Source organism: Acomys minous (genome assembly GCF_964271855.1).
Source record: "Acomys minous genome assembly, chromosome: 10".
In the NCBI taxonomy this organism is placed as follows: domain Eukaryota; kingdom Metazoa; phylum Chordata; class Mammalia; order Rodentia; family Muridae; genus Acomys; species Acomys minous.
In genome coordinates, this window is record NC_140491.1 from 75,320,803 (window position 1) to 75,342,045 (window position 21,243).

At 42.5% G+C, this 21,243-nt stretch overlaps 1 protein-coding gene across 17 annotated transcripts in view; it reads right to left on the minus strand.

The window, feature by feature from the left end:
- The window catches only part of DENND1A (DENN domain containing 1A), a 476,985-nt gene that overhangs the window by 194,874 nt on the left and 260,868 nt on the right, over nucleotides 1-21,243 (minus strand). For all 17 annotated transcript variants that reach the window (XM_084797945.1, XM_084797940.1, XM_084797948.1 and 14 more), the window contains one exon: nucleotides 13,621-13,721. In XM_084797945.1, coding sequence (XP_084654071.1) covers nucleotides 13,621-13,721 — 101 coding nt within the window. The remainder of the gene's footprint in view (nucleotides 1-13,620; nucleotides 13,722-21,243) is intronic.

Sequence of the window (21,243 nt, forward strand, 5' to 3'; positions counted from 1 at the left end):
ATAAAGACTACATTCTTGCTAAAGAACACAAATTACTTTACTACCGCTTTGGTCTTCTGAAAGTGACAGAGTGATGGCTCTTCAAGGCACTGTGGTGACCAGGGTAGCACAGAGAGCCAACAAGGTCAGCCATATCAGCTGAATATATGCCATGGGTCAGTGTGAGGCCGAGGTGTGGCAGTATCTTCTATAGACCTCATGAAAGTAAAGGACCATGAAAGCTAGGGCTCAGGAAGTAGGCTCATCTCAGGAAGCTGGATTCATGTCAGTAGACAGCTGCAGAACTGAGACTGGAAACCTTATGACCTAGACTGAGGTAACACAGGCTCATCATGCCCCAGGAGACAAACATTGGCTTTACTAAGTGAGAGAAGCAGGCAGAGGGAAAATGGCCTCCTCCTGTATGCTCTCTGACATTAGCGTGAAGTGTTGTCATGTCCCCCCACTCCCCATGTGTCTATGTACCTTTCTCCAAGGCCCTTCCATTATGGAAGCCCTCTAGTCTCAAATGGCCTCTGAGCTCTCAGGCATGTGTTGCCCTTCTCTTGCCTAAAGCCCCACAGAGCCCAGGCTGCCACTTCTCAATCACCCTAGTGTTCTCACACCTTTCCTGAAACAGGCTTGGTCCTGGTTCCCCACTGGGGATAGACAATGTGCAAGTCTGTATGTTCCTCTTGATGTCAGCAACAGGAAAATAGGTTTCTGTTTCTTTGAGTGTACGGTGGTGCCATGTAGAGAATAGGGAGAACAAAGACAGTGGCAAAGCTCTGCACTGAACACTCACTGGACACCAAGAGCTGTGTGGAAAATCCTCAAACCTTCCAACTGATACTGCTGTTTTATTGATTTAAAAGGCATTCTCAGAAATTCACTCTCAGTCATTCTATTAACAGTGATACTACCCCAACCTTAATTTTTCATGGTCCTTTACTCTACGTAAGAATGACTCAACCCTAATGCTACATTTAGCAACTATAAAAGGTTATCTTACTAACTAGAGTTGACTGTTACTCTCATATACCTTCATATGTGTAACTGTGTGTGTGTATCCATGGATGCACATATATATATATGTGTGTGCCTTGGAATGCTGTTGCAAATCTTCAATTGTTTTTTTTTTTTTTTACCTTATTCATTAGGCAGGATCTCTCTCACTGGAATCCAGAGCTTACCAATTTGTCTACTTTGACCAGCCAGCCTGATCCAGAGATTCCCCAGTTTTGTCCTTGGGCTGGAATTACAGGTGGTCTTCCATGCTTGTTGGGTTTTTATGTGGGTTTTGGGGATCTGAACTCTAGTCTTCATGCTTGCATGGCAAATACTTTACCTGGTAAACTATCTCCTGAACCCTGATTCTCTCTTTTGTTCTACACAGTTATCTAACACAATTTATATGAATATATTCAATACAGTCTCTAAAGTAAGAAAATAAATAGCCAAGGGAACAATAGAAGCCATAGTGATGTTAGTAACTAGATTTCATGCTGTGACACTTGCTGATGGCCACAAATTGACCTCTGAGTCCTCTGTCTGCCGATTCAAAGAAGTAAACAGGATTAGAAGGTGATGTATATAATCCACAATGAAAAATAAACTATAGTCAGTCTTCATTTCCACAGTTCCTACATCCAAAAATTTAACCAACTGTTGATCAAAAATGTTCTAAAACTTAAATTCTAGAAAGTTCTAAAAAGAAAACCTTAAAATTTTCTGTAAGCTGAGCACTGATGAATCAAAGTGGGAAAAAGTGCGGCCTGGCCAGGTATGGTTGCACATACCTTTAATCCCAGCACTTGGGAGGCAGAGGCAGGCGGATTGCTGTGAGTTCAAGGACAGCTTGGTCTACAAAATGAGTCCAGGACAGTCAGGGCTATACAGAGAAACCCTGTCTTTAAAAAAAAAGTGTGGTATGTAGCACAGCTTGCCATGGCCTCCCTCCCACTTCACAGCCCTGATCTGTCTCTGTGGTCTTGGCACTGTTTGGCTAGTTCCTGTGATGTGTAGTTAGGTCTGCCTCTATACTATGTATTTTTTTTTCTTACCACCATTTCTCAACAATACAAAGTAGCAAGTATTTGCATGGCTACATTAGTTAACATAAGTAATCTAGAGATGGCTTACAGTTTGTGGAGGGCTACAGACATATACATACCACAGTACACAAGGGACTTCAAGACCTATGGGTTTTGATATATTTTGGGTTCTACAACAGAATAGAACCACTAGTTACTCAGGAGCTCAATTCTTAAAAACATCCCTGGAGAAGGGAAAAGGAAAACCACTCCTTTTGTGCCTTTACTGTGTGGTAATTTTCATATATCCAATAGTCTCACTAAGTGAACATTAGCATGTGTTGTACATGACATTGGGCTTAGGAAAGGGGCAGGAACAGAGATCCATCTGGCTCTAGTCTATTTGTATCCTAGAGCTAGCGGCATATTAAACAAACACATTGCTGTCTGTATATACACTCCTTGCAAGAAGACAAGGTATAGTTTGGCATTTGACAAGAGAACCAAAGAAGACTGCATTTCATCTTTGTAGCAACTATGAAAGGCTGGTCTCCATAAATGACAGGAAACTGTTGACCAGGGAGGTTAAGTAGCTTGGCAAAAGTCACAGCTGGAGAGAGGCATAGCTTGAATTGTAGAACTGGTGCAAAGTCCATGGCTTAATAAAGATTTCTGAGGGTGAAAGGTATTAGTCTTCCTTTCTGGTCCCCAACCCAGTCTTCCCTGATTTGTGATCAACAGTAGAAGAGGGTGTCTCCAAGAGGAGCTCATCAACAATTCCAAATTGGAAAAGGAGGCAAAAGGGGGCCTATTTTCCATGTTCAGGCGGAGGTGGGGGGCCCTGAAACCTGAGAGTGGAGGCAGGCTCAGTGCAAGCCAAGCTTGACACTTGAGATGGTGGCAAGGCACACACATTTCACTAGCAGATCAATAAAAATGGAGGAAGGGAGGCCAATGTTCTTCTTCAGCAACCTGGGGTGGCTTGTATGGGGTGTGGAAATGTTTTTCCAGAGTGCCATGTCAGTGGGCTCATTAAAAGATAAACCCCAGATGAAAACTTCAGAGGTCAACATCAAAACCTGAAAAACCCTGCCCTTTTGTGTCTCATCAGTCTCCTGGAAGGAGGTGGACACAGAAAGTAACAGGAAGACTTCATGGCTAAGACCACAGCAGCAGCGGAAGGTCGAGAGACAGGGCTCTTTAAAGCCATAGAGAATTCAATAAGAATCAGGGCAGCCAAGTTGGCTCCTAAAGAGAAGTCTCGGATGGTAGCCACCAGCAACCCATGAGGCCCTGGTACAGATGCAGGAATGAACAAGGCACAAATTAAACAAGAGACAGGGGCTTATAATGAAATAAATGAGGGCTAAAGAACATAAATGCAACTGGTAAGTATTAGATTTTCTGGTCTTTTTTTTTTTTCTAGCTTTAAGACATCCCACATGCCAGGATGCATAGCAGCCAATGACTTGTTTAGTCTAGCTTCTCAGATCAAATGTTTATGGGAGACATTTACAATCACTGAGATCATACAGAATCTAGTGCTTCTCCTATTGTCCCTGGTGTTAATCATTGTGGGAACAGAGGTGTGTATCCCTAAAGCTCAGTTACAAAATGCATGGACACACTGCAGAAGCATCTCTTGTTCCCTTGTTCTGTGGCCTGTGACTCCTGCCTTCCCCTTATTCCAGTGATAGATGAAATGATTTGCTGTAGAGACTGCAACATTGCTTCATCAGTTCCAGGGAGAAGAAGGAAATAGCACATGGCCAAGCATGAGCAGGTAAGTAGAAGTCAGAGCTAGCTGTTCCATGACACAGGGGCAGCAGGTGGGTTAGAAAATGGACTGGCAGTGTGTATCTAGAGGTTCAATAATGGAGTAGAAGATCACTGGGGTGGTTAGGGGAATGCTTCAAAATGTCGAGAGTAAACCAACAAGCTCTACGGTACAATAATAGGAATGGCAGGGCAGGTGCATTCCTGTGTTCTTTAACTCTGCTATGGCTTAAAGAGGAATTTCCACACAAGTTCATATTGAGGCTTAAATCCTCAGTGTTTGGGGGTGGGGCCAGCTGGTGATGGGAGAAAAGCTCTAGTGAATAAATTAATGCCAGGTCTCATGAAACTAGACTGGTGACCTTGAGAGCAGGCTGTAAAAAGGTGCGGTTCCCCCTCTTGCTCCTTTCACTATGTTGCAGGACACATGTCCTTGCCCCTTTGCTTTCTCATTTTGTACCACAGACCCTCAACAGAAGTCAAATAGATGCTAACTCAGTGGAAACTAACCTTCTAGAACTGAGAGACAAAACAAAACAAATTAAAACTGAAACCCTCTTCTCTTTATAAATTATCCAGTGTTGGCTGATTTGGTATAGCAAGAGGAAAGGACTAAGAAAGAGACCCTGAGACTCTAGCAATATAAGGAAGTAACGATACTGGGGCTGATGACAACAGACTTGCTGCATCCCAGATACCTGTGTCTGCAGGCAGTTCTATACGAGCCATACTAAAGGTCTGCTGCAGACTGCGCATCTTTGTTCAGCACTAATCTTTGCTTTATATCATTTCCAACGGTTAAAAAATTATGTAAAGAATATACCGCTTTTCTAATAGCAATAAAAAATGTATTAACAGCATGTCTGTAATCCCAGCACTCAGGAGGCAGAGGCAGGTGGATCTCTGTGAGTTTGAGGCCAGCCTTGTCTAAAAAGTGAGTGCATGATAGCCAAGGCTACACAGAGAAATCCTTTCAGCAGGGGGTGGGGGGAGGAAGAAGGTATCAACAACAAGCAGGAAGATATATTTAACTATGTTCCAGGCAATAATTTTGGGGGTGAAGGAAATGGGGCTCAGAAAAGCTACATGCTCAAGCAAGCACATATTCAGTTATCACCAAAATTTAGACGCAGGACTTTGATTTACAACTTTGACTTCTTTCCAACTCAGATTTTCTGTTCAAATGTCAGGATGAAGTTCAGTCAAATCTTTGTTGAGAATTTACTTAGAAATCAATAATTTCCCTTTGTTCAATTCACACACACACACACACACACACACACACACACACACACACACACAATGTGACTATGGCCACTACAGATCCAATATCCTTCGTCTGTCTGAATCTGACATTCTCATCTTTTCCCTTCTTTGTGGACTCTTCACATACGAACATGAAGCCTTGTCTGAGCACTGGACTGGTCCTCTAAGTCCCTTGGTACCTTCTTACCTTAACAAAACCAACTACTAATTTCTACTCCCTGTCTTTTGCTGGGATGCACACTTCCTTTGTGAAGCAGTGTTTTCTTAGATCCCAAACTATCTATGTGCTCCTACGTTCCTATGCCTGGTGCCAAGTGCACAGTGAGTACCTTAATGCAACATGGAAACACATAGCTTTTGTGTACATGCTAAAATTCTTTAATACATTTATACAGCCAAGAACTGAGCACCCAGAAGACAATTTTAGCTATAACTGTCCATTTATTCTACTTCCATCCTAGGTAGGTACTATGAATTTCAACTGTATTTTGTTAGAGAGGTCTCTCCCTCCTCCCTGGGACACAATAGACACAAACACACACACACACACACACACGTCAACAGTACAGAACATCAGAATAGGCTTGGCAGAATCAAATGTTTAGGGAGGAGACCACTGTGTTAGTAGTACTGACTATATCCCCTGAGCGAAAGAGGAAGTTTAAGGGGTCTGGTCTTCTCAGAGGTAGAAAGCAGGGAAGCTAGGGTCAAAGCCAGGTCATAGCCCTACTACCAGACCATTCTTTCATTCCATTTTTGTCTCTGGTAACAAGACTATGAACTATTTCCCTTAGTTTAGCACTGACTTATCCTCTGTGAAATTCCATGGCATCAATAATAATGACTAGAAGAGATCCAGCCATGAGTTTCTGGATGTTACTTTACTGTATCCAGGCTGATGGCATGCGTGAATCCTTCAGTCAGATGTACTCAACAGTTTTTTTGTGTGTTTTGCTACATTTCCTGGGTGGGATAGGAGTCACTGGTGGGGCTGATTCACAACCTGGAATGCAGCCCAAGTAGCAGCCTAGCACCACTTGGTATCTCTCAGAGAATCCATGCACCTCTGCCCCAAGGCAGAGAATGACTTCTACAATACCAGTAAACTGTCTGACCCACACGTGCTCAATTGACATAGTAGTTCAATCATAAGCTTGGAAAGCATTAGCAACTTGATCTTTGACTTAGCTGTCCTTTTGGGTGGAAAGATGAACTTGTCTTCCTCTGCTTTGAAAATATTTTATCACCAACATATGTAAACAAGTACCTAGACTGTGGCAAACACACATTCATCTTAGGGCTAGTTTGAGGTACTTTTTTTGGGCTATTTCTGAAGGAGGAAAGGAGGGACAGTTAAGGCCAGGGCCAATCCCACATGGCTGTTATTGGGACCCAATCAGCATGGTGCTTGGTAGTCTACAAACATTACTGAGTGAACATATAATTAAATAGACAACACAACATAAGATGTCAACAAGACCAGATGAACTTTCTCACAAACTGCAGTGATAGCGCAACTTATTCTGTGACCCTCGGATACTAGTAAGAAAAGTTTTGGTATCAGAAGGCCTTGGATTTCAAGTGAAGATCCATTGTTTCTAACGTAAGTGACAAATGTTCAGTCTGAATCTCACTGAGCTTCAGTTTCCTCCCATATGCAAGGGGGCTGATAACTTCCAGCTCAATTTTGAAAACTTGCAATGGTGTTTAAAAGGGCCCACCATAAACCTTACATAGATGGTAAGTACTATTATGAAAGGCAGTACTGACTCTCATCAGCAAGTTAACCCCTTTGTCCCCAGATGGAAGGCTTTCCAGGATGGGCCAAAATCAGAGAGGCCATCAGCTAAGGTAGGCAACATTCTCATTCTCACTTTCAGAGTCAAGGGAATGGCACAGATCTAAAGGAACCAGCAGCACATGCTTTTAAATATTCATAAGGGCTGGAAATGTCTTACTCCTTCCGCTTTCTCTGCCATCTGCTTTTGTTTCTTTTCTTTTCATTCTTATGCCACAGCTGCAAATGAAAACAACCATACAATAACTCAAGTTAAATACAAAAGTCAAAATAAAAACAATCTCATGGGTAAAAGAGAAAATGAGTTATAAAGTTTGACTCTTAAGCTCATGAGGCAGCTGAAGCAAGAGAAACACTTGATGTCAACTAGACCTTCTGGAAACTAAAACTCATGTCCTGTGTTTGTAGTGATGGTGAGAAAAGCTAGCATCCTAACTAAGTAGCTGCTCTGTACTACCTGTGACTCACACAGCTACTCTACAAAACAGGTAAATTGTACCCATCTCCCAGAAAAAGATAGTGTACATCAGAGGTTAACTAAGAGATTTGAATCCAGATCTGTGTGAGCTCAAGTCCTAAACACTCTCTACTCCACTATCCTCTGTCAAAATGGGGAAGGGACATGAAAATAAATTAATTTGGGAAATATTTAAGGGAAGCCATTTGTACTAAACTGATTTATTCAGATAATTAAAATTTGTGATTATAGCTCTAATTAAAGTTAACTCAGATAATTGGTTGTTGTATTTGTGAATGTGCAATTAGAGTCTTCCACATAATTGCAGGGTGCTCAGCATCATCCTTTCATTTATTAACTGCATGAAAACTACAGCTTTGCTCTTCTAGCTTCTGCTCAACCAAAGGCTGTATACACCTTCTGGGGTCTCAGGAGTCCAAGGAGCATGACCTGTGATGATCACAGCAGGGGACAGGTTCAGCCCCATTTAACATGTCTTTGTTCAGAGGTCAATGAATACCTCATCTTCAAGCACCATGTGAGAGGCTCGTGTAGCCAGCATTGTTGTCCTGAAAACTCCTAGCAGCATGCACCTGAAGAAAAACTGGCAGCAGTGGTCCTCATGTGTTAATTACACTTGTGAAGTCTATTATGCATAGAAAGGGCACCTGCTGGCAGTGAAAATGACTAGAATCCGCCCTTCCTGTGCAGTGAGCAAATTGAGAGTTCATTTCTACAGGAGATAATAGTTTTCAGATTCCACTTGTGTATCCCCTGCAAGGGGATGTACTTAACATTTAAATCATCCACAGAAGAACAAACTTCCCTCACATTTACATGTTGTGGGCTCCCAGTCCTTTGCTTAAAATGTTGGTTGTCCCTGCTGGCTCCAGCCACCAAGGATTCAACTCAACCTGGTGACTTTCAAGTCAAGGATCTCAATAGAATAAGGTAATTAACACTGACTCAATTTTCATGACACTTTTACTTTCTGTCCAGAGCAGTTACGTCAGACTAAAGTGATCAAGTTAAGCCTTGACCAGAGGGTCTACCTTCTTCTTTTGTGGTCTTTTCTTTCATCACACTTACATTTTAGTTACAAGCAGACGACAACTCCCATTGGCCCAAAATCATCCTTTGGTCAGATATCACAAAGTTCTTTGTGAAAACAAAAGACTAGGAGAAAGATAGCTAGATATCTAGAATACTGTATGGAGAAAGATATTCTAGAAACACGAGGAGGACTCATCACAAAGCTATTTAAGCACCAAAAATTTGGAGTTGAACCATGAGAGCTTGGGACTACAAAGACTCAACACCCTTCCCCAGTAAGCCTTCTATTTCAAACTGCTACCATGTCTGTGGCTCAGCCGACTATGACACAGCTCTTGAATGCTGAAGTGAGAAATGGCATTGGAAAGAGGATCTGGGACAGCATTCATTGAAAAGGCAGACAGCAAGCAAGATAGGACGGGCAGTGGCTAAAACAAACAACTAGCTGTGTTAAATAACTGTATTTTTTAAAAAAGAAAGCATTCAATGATAAGAGTTCTATTTCATTATAGAAATAATAGAAAATATAATAAAAAGCATGCTGAAATAGTCTCTTCACCATCACAAGTCATTGTTAAACATTTTGATGTGTTTCCAGATCTCTGTTCCTGTTCATGTCCACATATACAAATATTCCTTTTTTAGACTTTTAGGATGTGTTTATGTACATGTATAGTTCTTGCTTATGATTGAGAGACTGGAATCACACAGAATAGAGCATATATGCTGGGACAAGTTACTAAGCCCTTCAAGGGCCTTGGTTTACTGACCTGTGGAATGGAGCTAGTAATACCTGCTTTGGAGGGCTGATGGGAGGATGGAATGAGCTTACAGAGGTAAAAGAGATAGTCCAGTGACTGGGGCTAGGAGATTGTTATCACTAGTGCCACCAAAAGACATTTTCCTCTCTACGATTTTGAATTATAAGCTGCTGGGTAGTGTTGTGTTTCTGTGTGTGCGCGCACACACGTGTATTTGTGTGTGTGTGTGTGTGTGTGTGTGTGTGTGTGTGTGTGTGTGTGTGTTTGAGAGTCTTGCTATACAACCTTTGGGAGCTTTGGTATTTAATATGTAGGCCAGGCTAGCCTTGGATTTGAAGCAAACCTCCCTCCTGTCTCAAGATTTCTGAGGACTAGCATTACATTAAGTGTGTGGTACCACACAAAGCTTAAGGTGATAGTTCTAAAATAGCTAATAATTTAGCAAGGAAACTTTCCAACTAAAGAAATGCTGAGGTTGAACTTTTTGGCAAAGGGGCTCTGTCAATTCTCTGGGGCCTGCCATCCCTGAACTCCAAAGCCCATGTACTCCTGTCCAAACATAGCACTAAGTACTGCAGGCATCTCGTTAAGGGATGCCATGGTGCCTTGGAAAACACTTGGAGTTACACTGAAGGGTGTGTGTGTGTCTGTCTGTCAGTCTGTCTACATGGGTGTGGTGAGTAATGTGTCTGTGAGGCTGATATACATGGAGGAGGAGTTTTCCATGTAACCATGCTGGGGGTCACTCTGTGAGGCTGTCTCCTACCTTTCAAAACCTTCCCTCTTCTCTCTCCCTCCCCTTCCTTTTCTTAGGTGTGACTCATGCGTTTTCTTTCCTTCTAGCTCCTCTGTCCTCTTCTCTTTGATCTTCTGTTCAGTCCTACAATTTCATTTAAACACTGACAACAAACACTACCAGATGACAACATGTTCTTTCCACTGATGTAGTTGTCAATAGAAAAACTAAGAACCAATTGGTTTAGAAGCTCAAAAGAGAGAAAGAGAGAAAGGGAGAGGGAGAGAGGGAGAGAGGAAGAAGAGGGAGTGGGAGAGAGGAAACACAAGCAAGCCAAAGGTCTGCTTAAGGACCCAGGCTGCACATCTCTGTTGGTAGAGGAGGGAGAGAGCAAAAAAGGGAAAAAGAAAAACCTGATGTATCCTAGACAAGTTCAGGAAGCAGATCCTCAGCCCTGTGGAGAGGCTGGCGTTGGAGGGACTGTTCCTCCCTCTTCCAGGGTCAGGAAAGAGAAAGGGGAAGGATGGCTCAAGAGTCAGAGGCCTTGGAATTCAGGCAGGTCATCTAGCCCTTCAGACCTCACCTGAATAAGAAGCCTAGCTTTTGGCCTGACCATGTTGGGTATAATGAAGAGTCAGGGCTGAGAGCAGAGGGGTTAGGGAGGGCTGAGGATGGGTGGCGCCATGTTCTAGTAGGTCCTGCCTGCAGTGGCCTTTAGAATTCTCCAGCATTATCTGTCAAAGGAGGAGCAGATAGGAAAGTTCTGGGGTATTCCTTTATCATGCCTGTCTTTTTGTTTTGTTCTGTTTTTTCCAAGACAGGGTTTCTCTGGCTGAGCCCTGGCTATCCTGGACTCACTATGTAGACCAGACTGGCCTCGAACTCACAGAGATCTGCCTGCTTCTGCCTCCCAAGTTCTGGGAGTAAAGGTATGCGCCATCATACCTGGCCCATTATGCCAGTGTTTAACATTTCATTATCTTTGTACTTCTTGATAGAGACTGACTGACATCTTGGCTTTGACTAGATGTTGTACAGTATCTGAAATATAGCGCAAATATTCACCATACTAAGAACTCCATGAAGGCCCAGTGTAAGCCAGAAGGCAAGCAAATCCAGTAGGGCCAGTGAACAGGAAGGACAGAGAGGGAGCGACATGGAGGTCAGGAGGAAGCTCTGGTCAAGACAGAGGGTATAAGAAACAGGAAGCAATGGAGAGGCTTTCAAATGGTTGCATGCTGTCAAAAGTCACCCTGGTGCTGACAGTATGTTTCATGTTAAGATGTACTTCTATACAAGTAGGCATTTGGAAAGAATTTGAGAAGGCCCTCTTCAGGTAAGGGCAGAGATCCCTAGAAACAAATTCACATTCTTTAAGCTGTGCAGCCAGGCAGTGATGGCCTTGAGGTAAGGACGTGGTGTTGTCCTCTTAGCTCAGCCTGTTTGTGCTATTTCATGAGGTCACTGAGGGAGGGAGGTCACCTCTGTACGGATAACAAACACTACCAGTGTGAGCACAGAGGGAGTGGGAGGGGCTACAGTGTGGCTTCAAAAACCACAGAAAATGCCAGGGACAGGGTTAGAAAGGAGCTGAGGATGTCAAAACAAATGGGTGACACAGACTTGTAGGTAAGTAGACAGCAGCTACAGGCAGTGAGAGAGGTTCCTAGATGCTGTGTTATAAACCAAAGGACATGGAGGATCTGGCACCATGACACAGCTTAGGGACAGGAGCCTAGTGACCCTCTCCTTCAGAAGGAGTAGTAGCTGATGGAGGGAGCAGAGCACTCCATGGTTTCCTAGGGGATAGGAGACATAGAAGTAACTTGCATAAAGGTGGGGTGCTGAGGGAGTGCTGGGGTCTGAAAAACTTCCTTGGGAAAGCAGGGATCCCAAATAAGGTAAATCTAAGGTAAATCTATTTCAAGGGCTTTGTATCTTGATCCTTCTGTTTGAGAACATACAATCTCTCCTACCTATTCCACAAGGGATCACAAATGTAATCCAGAGCAGGAGCATCTTGGAGGCCTCTTGAAGGAAAAACAATTTCCAAAACATGGCAAAGTATAAAAAGCTGTGACAAATACAATGTGGGCTCAGTTCCTAATGACTGACCCAGCAGTTCAGAGTACTGCTGCTCCTGCAGGGGACCTGGGCTCAGTTCCTCAGCACTCACATGGTGTTCACAACCATCTGTAATTCTAGTCCCAGGGGATTTAGCCAAACACTCATACACATAAAAAATAAATAAAATTTTCAAAAAAAAGTGCAGGGCTGCTGGTGGTGAATGCCTTAAACCCCAGTACTTGAGAGGCAGAGGCAGTGGCAGGCAGATCTCTGAATTCTAGGCCAGCCTGGTTTATAGAGGGAGTTCCAGGACAGGTAGGGGGGGGGGGTGGGGGTGGGAAGGGCGGGGGTGGGGGGAAGGGAACAATGTGGTCTTTTATAATTCTTACATCTAACAGGGAACTGGGAGAAAGTAAGACTAAGAAAAACAAGGATCATAAAGGTGGAAGTATGAAGACATGGGCCAGCTCAGTTGGCACTGTGCTCACTGGCATATATTTGCTGACCCTGAGCTATGTCTCTGCTGTACTTGTGGCTTCTTGTAAAGAGGCTGAACCTAAAACATCCAAATCAGGGTTATCAGGATACTTCCAGGCTTCTAGGACACAAGATGGCTACCTAGATGTGCCTCTTCAGACGGACTGAAAAAAAGGCAAACATTAGGGTTGATCGGCCTCCATCATTCTGAGTAAATGGCCAGTCTCATGACGTATCTGAGAACAAGTAAGGGCTGGGGCCCTCCAAGTGGAGTCTTCCTCATGATGCTCCAATTTCTGCAGGTACCAAGGGTCTTTTTGACGTACACACTATATTCCCTTATCAGCATCTACTGACATGCGCTGTTCCCAGACAATGCCTCTTAATATATTACACCAGATAAAAAGTATTCATAAGGAAAACAGATCCAAGTCCGCCAAAGCGATATTATTTCCACCACACCTCCAAAGGCCATAGGGTGCTACAGCAGGTATTATGTTTCTCAGGAGCCACCCATCCTATATGGTGTGTTTTATCTTAAAAACACAATTATGTTTGAAGAACTTCATCTTGCAGATGAAGGAGGAGAGCCTCAGGCCAATGCTGTGCCCCACACCATGGCTTCGCTCCTTTTCTCCACTAATACAAGCTCAACAGTGAATTCCTCTAAAAGCTTCAGAGAGCCATGTGACTGGGTGTGGTGACACACTGGTAATCCCAACACTCAGGAGGTTGAGAGAAGAAGATTGCTGTAAGTTTGAGGCTGATTTAGGATAAGCAGTAAAATCCTGTCTCAACAACAACAACAACAACAAACAGGTAAAATAAAACAAACAAATGCACAAAAGTGGGGAAGGGGAGGAAGCCAGGGAGAAGAAAAAAAGGAGAAAAATCAGAAGGCCCAGACCATAGTTAAAAGCAAGTTTGGTTGGTAGGACATGCCAGGGCATGGCTGAAACCTGAGGACCTTGGGATCTCGGTGGCTCCTATCACCATTTTCTATGTCTTAGTAGGAACACGCCAACAATTTCTTGGTGCTTTGGCTTCTCTATGGTGAGAAATGGTGAAGTATTAGCTATTCTCTTACACCTTCAGAATGCCATGACACAAAGCACCTGTTGTTAGGCACTCCAAACCCTGTACCATAAGACTATTTTTTTATTTAGTATCACGCACAGCAGCTACAAGTTCAAGAGGAGGTGGAAGGACAGCCTTACCAGCAGTAGTCCAGCAGGTGCGGGGGCAGCACAGGGATGTACACGTGCTGCCAGTACATGGGGTAGAGCATGGCAGCAGAGCCGTGGATGCAGGCAGTCAGCTGCAACAGAGAGGAGCAGAGAGTCAGATCTCAAGGCAAAGTTGAGGGCGCTGCCAAAGTTAAGGACTAAAGTCACAGCGGAAACTTCTCCCAGTCAAACATGGCCACTCCAGTGCATACAATAGACTTTCTCTTCAAAATACACATTTCATGTCCTGTCCCGTGGTTACAAAGCTAATGCAAGGCTCAGGGCGCTTGCTTAGTATGTCTGAGGTTCAGGTCCAACCCCCAGGACTACATTTAAAAAAAAAAATCAATGAATAAAAGGCTTTAAAGCTCATGTACATTTAGAGTAGAAAATTGGGAAAATGAAGAATATGATAAAAGAAATGGCATTTTCTGAAAATTACTGAACATTTTAGGGTACTATACATGTAAGCACTCGCTGTTTCTTTTCTAATGATATTAAAATTGTAAATATGTTGTTTTCTTTTATATTGACATTATCTGATACCATATTCCTACACCCTTAAATAGACTTAGGAAACACACCATTTCATTATCCTCAATGTATTCTTCATATCCATTTTTGCTGCTTTCTATCATGAAGTCACACAATTGTATTTGGATATATGGTTTCTAGGTGTAGATTCCAGAGCTAACTAAGGCTTACAGATATGTTATAGCACTCAAGAGGCAGAGGAAGGTAAGTAGTACACACGTGAATATAACTGATGGAGGGTAGCCCCTCTTGCTGGTGTCACCAGAACTAAGCAAATGCAGTCAAGTTTAAACTTACTTCCATCTTATTTTTATTTTTGACCCTCTGATTAGCATGGATGGTGAATATTTTTTGTCACGTTTCTTGACTCTATTTCTTTTTTAAATTTTAATTTATTATAATTTATTCAGATTACATCCTAATTGTTATCCCCTTGCATGTATCTTCCCATTCCCACTCTCCCTCCCTCTCCTGCCCTTTTCCCTTCCCCATGACCTCTGACAGAAGGGGACTCCCCCTCCCCAAACCATATGACTACATTCTATCTTGATAGCCTGCTCTCCCTTCCTCTGTGTGCCTCCCAACCAAGGGGAAGTGATCAAATTGGGGACCCCAGAGTTCATGTCTGAGGCAGTCCCCACTCTACTCACAACCGTGGAGAATGAGCTGTCCATTGGCTACAGCTGACTCTATTTCTTGCATAAAGGGTCTGTTTCCTCTCTTTGCTGACTTTTAAAAGGAGTGCTAGTATCTTTTAAATTGATTTATAAGCAAGGACTAAGGACTTGTAAAGGACATCATCTGATGTAATGTTTTTGACAAGTCAGTTTTCCTTTTCCTCAGGTCTCTGAGAGAAGAGGCTTAAATGACTGTGTGGACAAGGTTTTCCTTAGTGATGAGCCCCACTTCTTGTCCAAGGAAAGACCTCTGAAATGTCTATAAGCATTTAACTCCTGAATCCATCTGCAATTAATGTGGGCTAAACCTGAGGTGAGAATTTACTTCTTCCACAGAGTTGATCAACTGCTTCAGCATGGTTTGTAGGCTTATCCTTCCCCACTTCTTTCAACAACCTGTTTTATATTCCTTCTCTTTAGTCTTAAGAGCTAGAGATGTCCAACAAGCAGTATCTGATACAATTAAAACTGATAGGTAAAGGTAATGAAAAGCAATACAATCTCTGTAAAATTCAATATGGCAAAATGGACAGCATGCAACCCTGGGGACCCAGCTACTAAGTGACAGCAGCCAACAATTTATATTTCTGTCTTTGTTGTTGTTTTGTTTTCTAGAAAACCTGTCACCAGGAGGCCTTTGCTTTTTTTTTTAAACTGGTTACCGGCCTTTGCTGACAGAAGGACATTGATGTGGTGACAGAGTGATATGCCCAGATCCAGTTAGAAGAATCCCAGAGGTTAGTATAACACAACCAGCTTTAAACTGAACATGCTACTGATGCTTCACAGTATAGTTGTGAAAGCTCTGTATTGAATCTAGGGTGCTCTGCCCCTCAGCCATTCTTCTCTCCAGACCTCATTCTTTAAATCAGGTACATGTGTGTCAGGCGGATAGATCCAGACAGGCACTGAGGTCCAATCATCCATCCCAGTCTATTCTGTAGCTTCTCTGATGGAGGTAGCTGCCATATAGATACATACTGCCATGGCTAGTTTCTTTAGGGTTTGGAAGAATAAACATAGTTGGTGGTATGGAGTGAAGAACAAATCCCCTTTACTCTGATGTTACCCGCAAGTCAGACTGGAGGTTACAATGGCCTTGAGAACTGGCTCTTTTGCTCATCCTTAACTAGCTGCCAGGGGCATTCTTGCTCACGTGCAGGCCCAGCAACATCACTTCCTGTTTGCAAACCTCTAGGGCACAGCTGGAATGGAATGCCTGTGCCAGTCTGGTCTATCTTTTAAGCACCATCTCCAACCTACCTCAACTGCCTCATGAGCTTGACCCTACGACATACCATTTGTAGAAGTAAAGGAATGATGGGCCTCTTTTCTTCTCTCACTATTTTACTCATCTCTCAAACCTGCTCAAGTTTTTTCTACTAGCAAGCTCTTCCCTTAGACCTCTGAACAAGCTCTCTTCTCCGCTCTGAAGACTTACCTTGACTCTCTGTTACTAACTGAACTGTAACAGACTGAGGTTTGTCCCCTGGCTGTGAAATACACAAAGACCCTATCTTTTTTTATCTCCAGATGTCTCAACTGCATGCATGTAAGTGCTTGCCAATGCAGTGTGCACCCTGAATAAATTAAAACAAACAAACAAACAAACAAACAAACAAAAACAAACAGATTCTTACTTACACTAAATTTACAACATAAAGATACCCAGTAGCTATATATAGCCTTTATTATGTTTAGGTATGTGCCTTGGATCTGGGCCCATGGGGGCTCTGCTCAAACTACTGCACCAACCAAGGACAATACAAGCAATAAACATCGAACCCCTACTCTGATCTAGCCAATGGACAGGACATTCTCCACAGTTATGTGGAGAGCAGGGACTGACTCTGGTGCCCCATATTTGACCACTTCCCCTTGGTGGGGAGGCCTGGTGGCACTCAGAGAAAGAATAAGCAGGCTACCAAGATGAGACTTGATAGCCTATGACCATATAGTAGGGGAGGAGGTTCCCCCTTGGTCATAGACCTAGGGGAGGAGAATAGGGTGAAAGGGGGAGAGAAGGAGGAATGGGAGAATACAAGTGATGGGGTAACAATTGAGTTGTAATCTGAATAAAGTAATAAAAACAAACAAACAAACAAACAAATAAGTAGCTTGGCTTATATATTAAGTACTATCCAACAATTTCATTAGTTCCACAAATTCACATTCCAAAACAAGGACAAACTTAGACATACAAATATACCACTTTTGGAAAAACTGAATGATCCATTAATCCATCCATCCATCCATCCAATCCTATGCTTATGCTGTAGTGCTCTATCTATCTATCTATCTATCTATCTCCCTCCCTATCTCCCTCCCTATCTTTTACCACATAAATGTCCTTCTGTCATCAAAAACATATATATTTGTAATTACCACAAGTTATCCACTAGGATGGTTTTGTTTGAGGTGGGACTTGATTCCCTGTTTCTTATTTGCTTAAACTGTTTTGGGCCAAATCTTACCTCTAGACAACATTTTTACCATGACTTCTTAATCTCAAAATGTATCTACCAGATTAAACGATAAAAGTTTTAAACTAATTATCTTTCACTAAGAACAAACAAACAGACATACAGATAAACCTACAAGCTCTGCCCCATCATTAGAGATTTCCTAAGGTCAAGTCTCTACAATTTGGTAAAACACATTCATCCATTTGATTAAGAAAACAAACAAACCAAGCAGGGGATTGTTCAGCTCTTTTCCAAAATATGAAGTGACACCCATTTTGTTCATTGTTAAAAACAGTGGCTAAGCTAACCACAATAAGGTCTCTGTATATCTACACTGACCCAGAAGTTATAGACAGAGTTCTGCACAGTATCAGCAGTCACACATAGGAGTCTGAAGGGCTACACTCATTCCCTATAGAGGATAAAGTATTAATGCAATGAAAATATACAATAAGAAGTATAGTCAACGAAGGGGTATGTGAATATTTAATTGAGGTGCAAGTTGAGGAAATGATTCTATCAAATATCTCACTTGGTGGGAGAATAAAAGATCATATGTGTAAAATTTGCCCAAAGTCATTACTCATAATGAATATTCATCAGAAGCCAATTATCAATCCCATTTAATGACACCCAAAAGATTTTGCCCTGAAGCAGCTGAATAGTCTAAGGCTCCAGACAAAACTAGACAAATTATACAGCCAACAGCCAGTTTAGCCAGGACACAGGCTATAAAGTAAACCACTGATGGGTGGTGGTGGCACTTGAGCAAATTCTGTCCTCAATTAAAGGTGCACAAGGTCAGCTATATTGTAGAGCTTTATATATGGCTCCATGAGTTTTCTGTGAGGCTTGGAAAAGGAGAAACAACAATCTGGGTAGGACATGAATGGGGAATGGCCTATGATATAGGAGAAAGAAGTCACAAGATGTCATTCCTATGCTTTTTTGTTTTCAGTTTAAGGTATTTCTCAGATATAGTAAATAGACTGATGGTCAAATAATAAGATTGCAATGTTTCATTTGAATCCATAATATAGGATAAAAAATTAGATGCACATCTGTCATCCCAGCACTCAGGGAGGCAGAGGCAGGCAGATCTCTAAGTTTGAGGCCAGCCTGGTCATAAAGTGAGTCTGGGACAGCCAAGGCAACACAGAGAAACTCTGTCTCCAAAAAACAAAACAAACAAAGAAAAAGACCCATTCTAAAAGAAAAATCCCTGCAATACATGCAGCAAGCACTATATTAGAGTGGAGGCCCATGGGAAGCCTTGTTTTAGAGGTATGCTCACATGGGTACCCAGATACACTCTCTACCACACTTCACAGACAGAGAAACAGTCTCACAGTGAAATAACTCACTTAAGGCCACATGGTGACAAAACAACAGAACTGGGACTCTCACACCGGTCTTGTCAGATGATAATGGCCCCTATTTTTACAACACATAAATTATACTAGAAAGCTTTTTTTTTTTTTTTTGGTGCCTACCTGGTGCCATCACTGTACAAAGGATTCCAAAATACATGAATATTGCCCCTGTCAGCACTGCCCAATTATGTAAATACTAATTTGCCTTGCTGTTAAGTGGGCAAATATCTATGACAGAGTACCAATAACAGGAAGTAATCATTCTTCTTTTTTCTTTTTAATGAAAAAAAGAACAGACAAACTTTATTACATGCCCAAGGCATGGGAGTATTGGACTAGAAAAATATTCATTTTAAAAACCACACATCTGATCACTTCCTGGGGATTAGTCAATTAACTAAGGTGTCATGGTGACTTTAATCCTCAGGGAATTCTACGCAAGGAAGTAATGACTACTAGTTGTAGGAAGGTTTACATGCCGGCCTTGACATACCAATCAGAAAGTCTAGCTCTCTGCCATGGTTCTTCTCACATACTTAAAAGTCTTTTTGATCAGAGCAAAATACTACCATTCCTGGGTCTTAGTTTCCTCTACATGCAAAATCAGAAGTTGGCCTGCAAGATCCCTGTGCCCTTGCAGCTTTGACTCTAGAGGAACGTCCATCCTTTGACATGAAGGATGTCCCTCCACTATCTCTCTTGACCTGTAGCTGTACTGGCCCAGAAGAAATCAGTCTGGGTCTATTTCCAAAGTCTGTTTCTTACCTTTGCTGCCGCAAGGACCCCTTCCCCCCAAACTCTTGAACTAATAAGTGCCACCTTTCCCTCTGCCTGCCCCTTCTCCCCTCAGCATGCGGAAGAGCTCAGAGGACGATGACGGGAGACCATGAGCATAGCTCCAGCTGCAGCTCCACAAGCACAGGGACTATATTCAAAGTGTTTCCTTATTTCCTGCGTTGCCTGACATCGGGCAGGTGCTGGGTCAAGTGTTTGGGGAACATGAGACTGCCCCAGCTTAACGTCAAGAATGGTAGGCAAGGTCACTCAACATTCCGGCAAACTGCAGTCACTCAACAGATCACCACCGGAAACTGCACATTTTTGAGAAAGTACTAAGACTCCAGGATCTAAAGGCTGTCACAGGGGGATCGGATGGTTGCAGTCATTCTTCACATCCTGAGCTGAGAATGTTAAACAATCACACTGACACCTGCTTCACAGAGTTACAGGCATCTGGAGTCCCCTCTGTGCTTAAACAAAAACAAACTGATGAAAAAGAATAGAGAAAGAACTGCAGATTTGTAGCCTTAAAGTCCATGCATTTCAACAAGATTCATCCTATGTCCAATGGTTTAGAGAATGTTGTGTCTTGGGGAACTTATTAGCATTCTCAGCTTGAGAACTAGGTTCTTTACTTACAGTCTTCGTGGGCTGTCAGGAAATAAGTGATGCTGTGACTCAAACAGTGCTGTGATTTTTGCTTTTAATTACACGTTTTCAAGTGGTAAATCCACTGTAGAATCAGCAAAAAGTTTTCAGGTACTCTGTGAGTGAACCATTGTAAAGAAAAACCCTTCAATTATAGGTGGTTTGACTATGTTTCAATTGTACTGACTATATTAGTAGGGGTAGAGCTGGCTTTTAAAGTCAATCAGCCTTCTGCTAGTTCAGAGAAGAGCAAAGACTGTCCTGTTTCGAAGACGACAAGACGACATGCAGTGCTCCTCTTTAGTGGAGGAAAGGGGAGAAATCTTTCTTCAGTAGTTTCTCCTGTAGCTGGTGGAACTCAGCTTAGCTCTCCTCCTCCTCCATTATCTTTAGGGGAAGGAAAACCAAACCCAAACAAATTCCAATGTGGTCAAGTAGAGTCAGGCCTCTAAGAACACCATGAACCAGTTGAGAAGCAGCTTCCTCAGGCATCTCACTTAATTCTTTCTCTTTCCGTCTTCTTTTTAAAGTTACCTCCTAGCTAGAGTAATTAGAGCAAGTTATTAATCAGAGTAAAAAGCTTTCCTGCCACGATTTGACACTTCAAAACATCAAAGCAAATAAAACTGCTAGAGAAAAGTGTTAGCTACCTAAGCTGAGGCAGAAACCACAGTGAGGTAAGCTATGTCAGGAAGAAGCCACCACAAGAGAGGAAAGTGCTGCTTTTCATCTTTAAGGTGAAAAAGAAAAAGGCAAGGGTGCATGATTAGTAAAAAGCCATGTAAAGACAGACAGCACGCGCGTGGCTGCACCTCTATTCTGTGCCCATGACAGCCATTGCTGAGCAAGGAGATGGATGGCCTCAGGATCCCTCCTGATGTGCATTTGTCATCAGTGGATCAAAGCTGGCACTCAGAAAGAAATCAGTCGGCCATCTCATTAAGTCTAACTAGATTTATATTTACTTTTGAATCTCCCAATATTATGGTTTATGTTTATAACATTGTTTTAATGAAGGATGATATTCCCCCCACAAAGAAACTAGCAAGGCAAGTGTGGTGGTACATGCTTTTAGTCTCAGGACTTAGGTAGCAGAGACATGGCTCTCTCTCTATCTCATTCTTTCTCTCTCTCTGA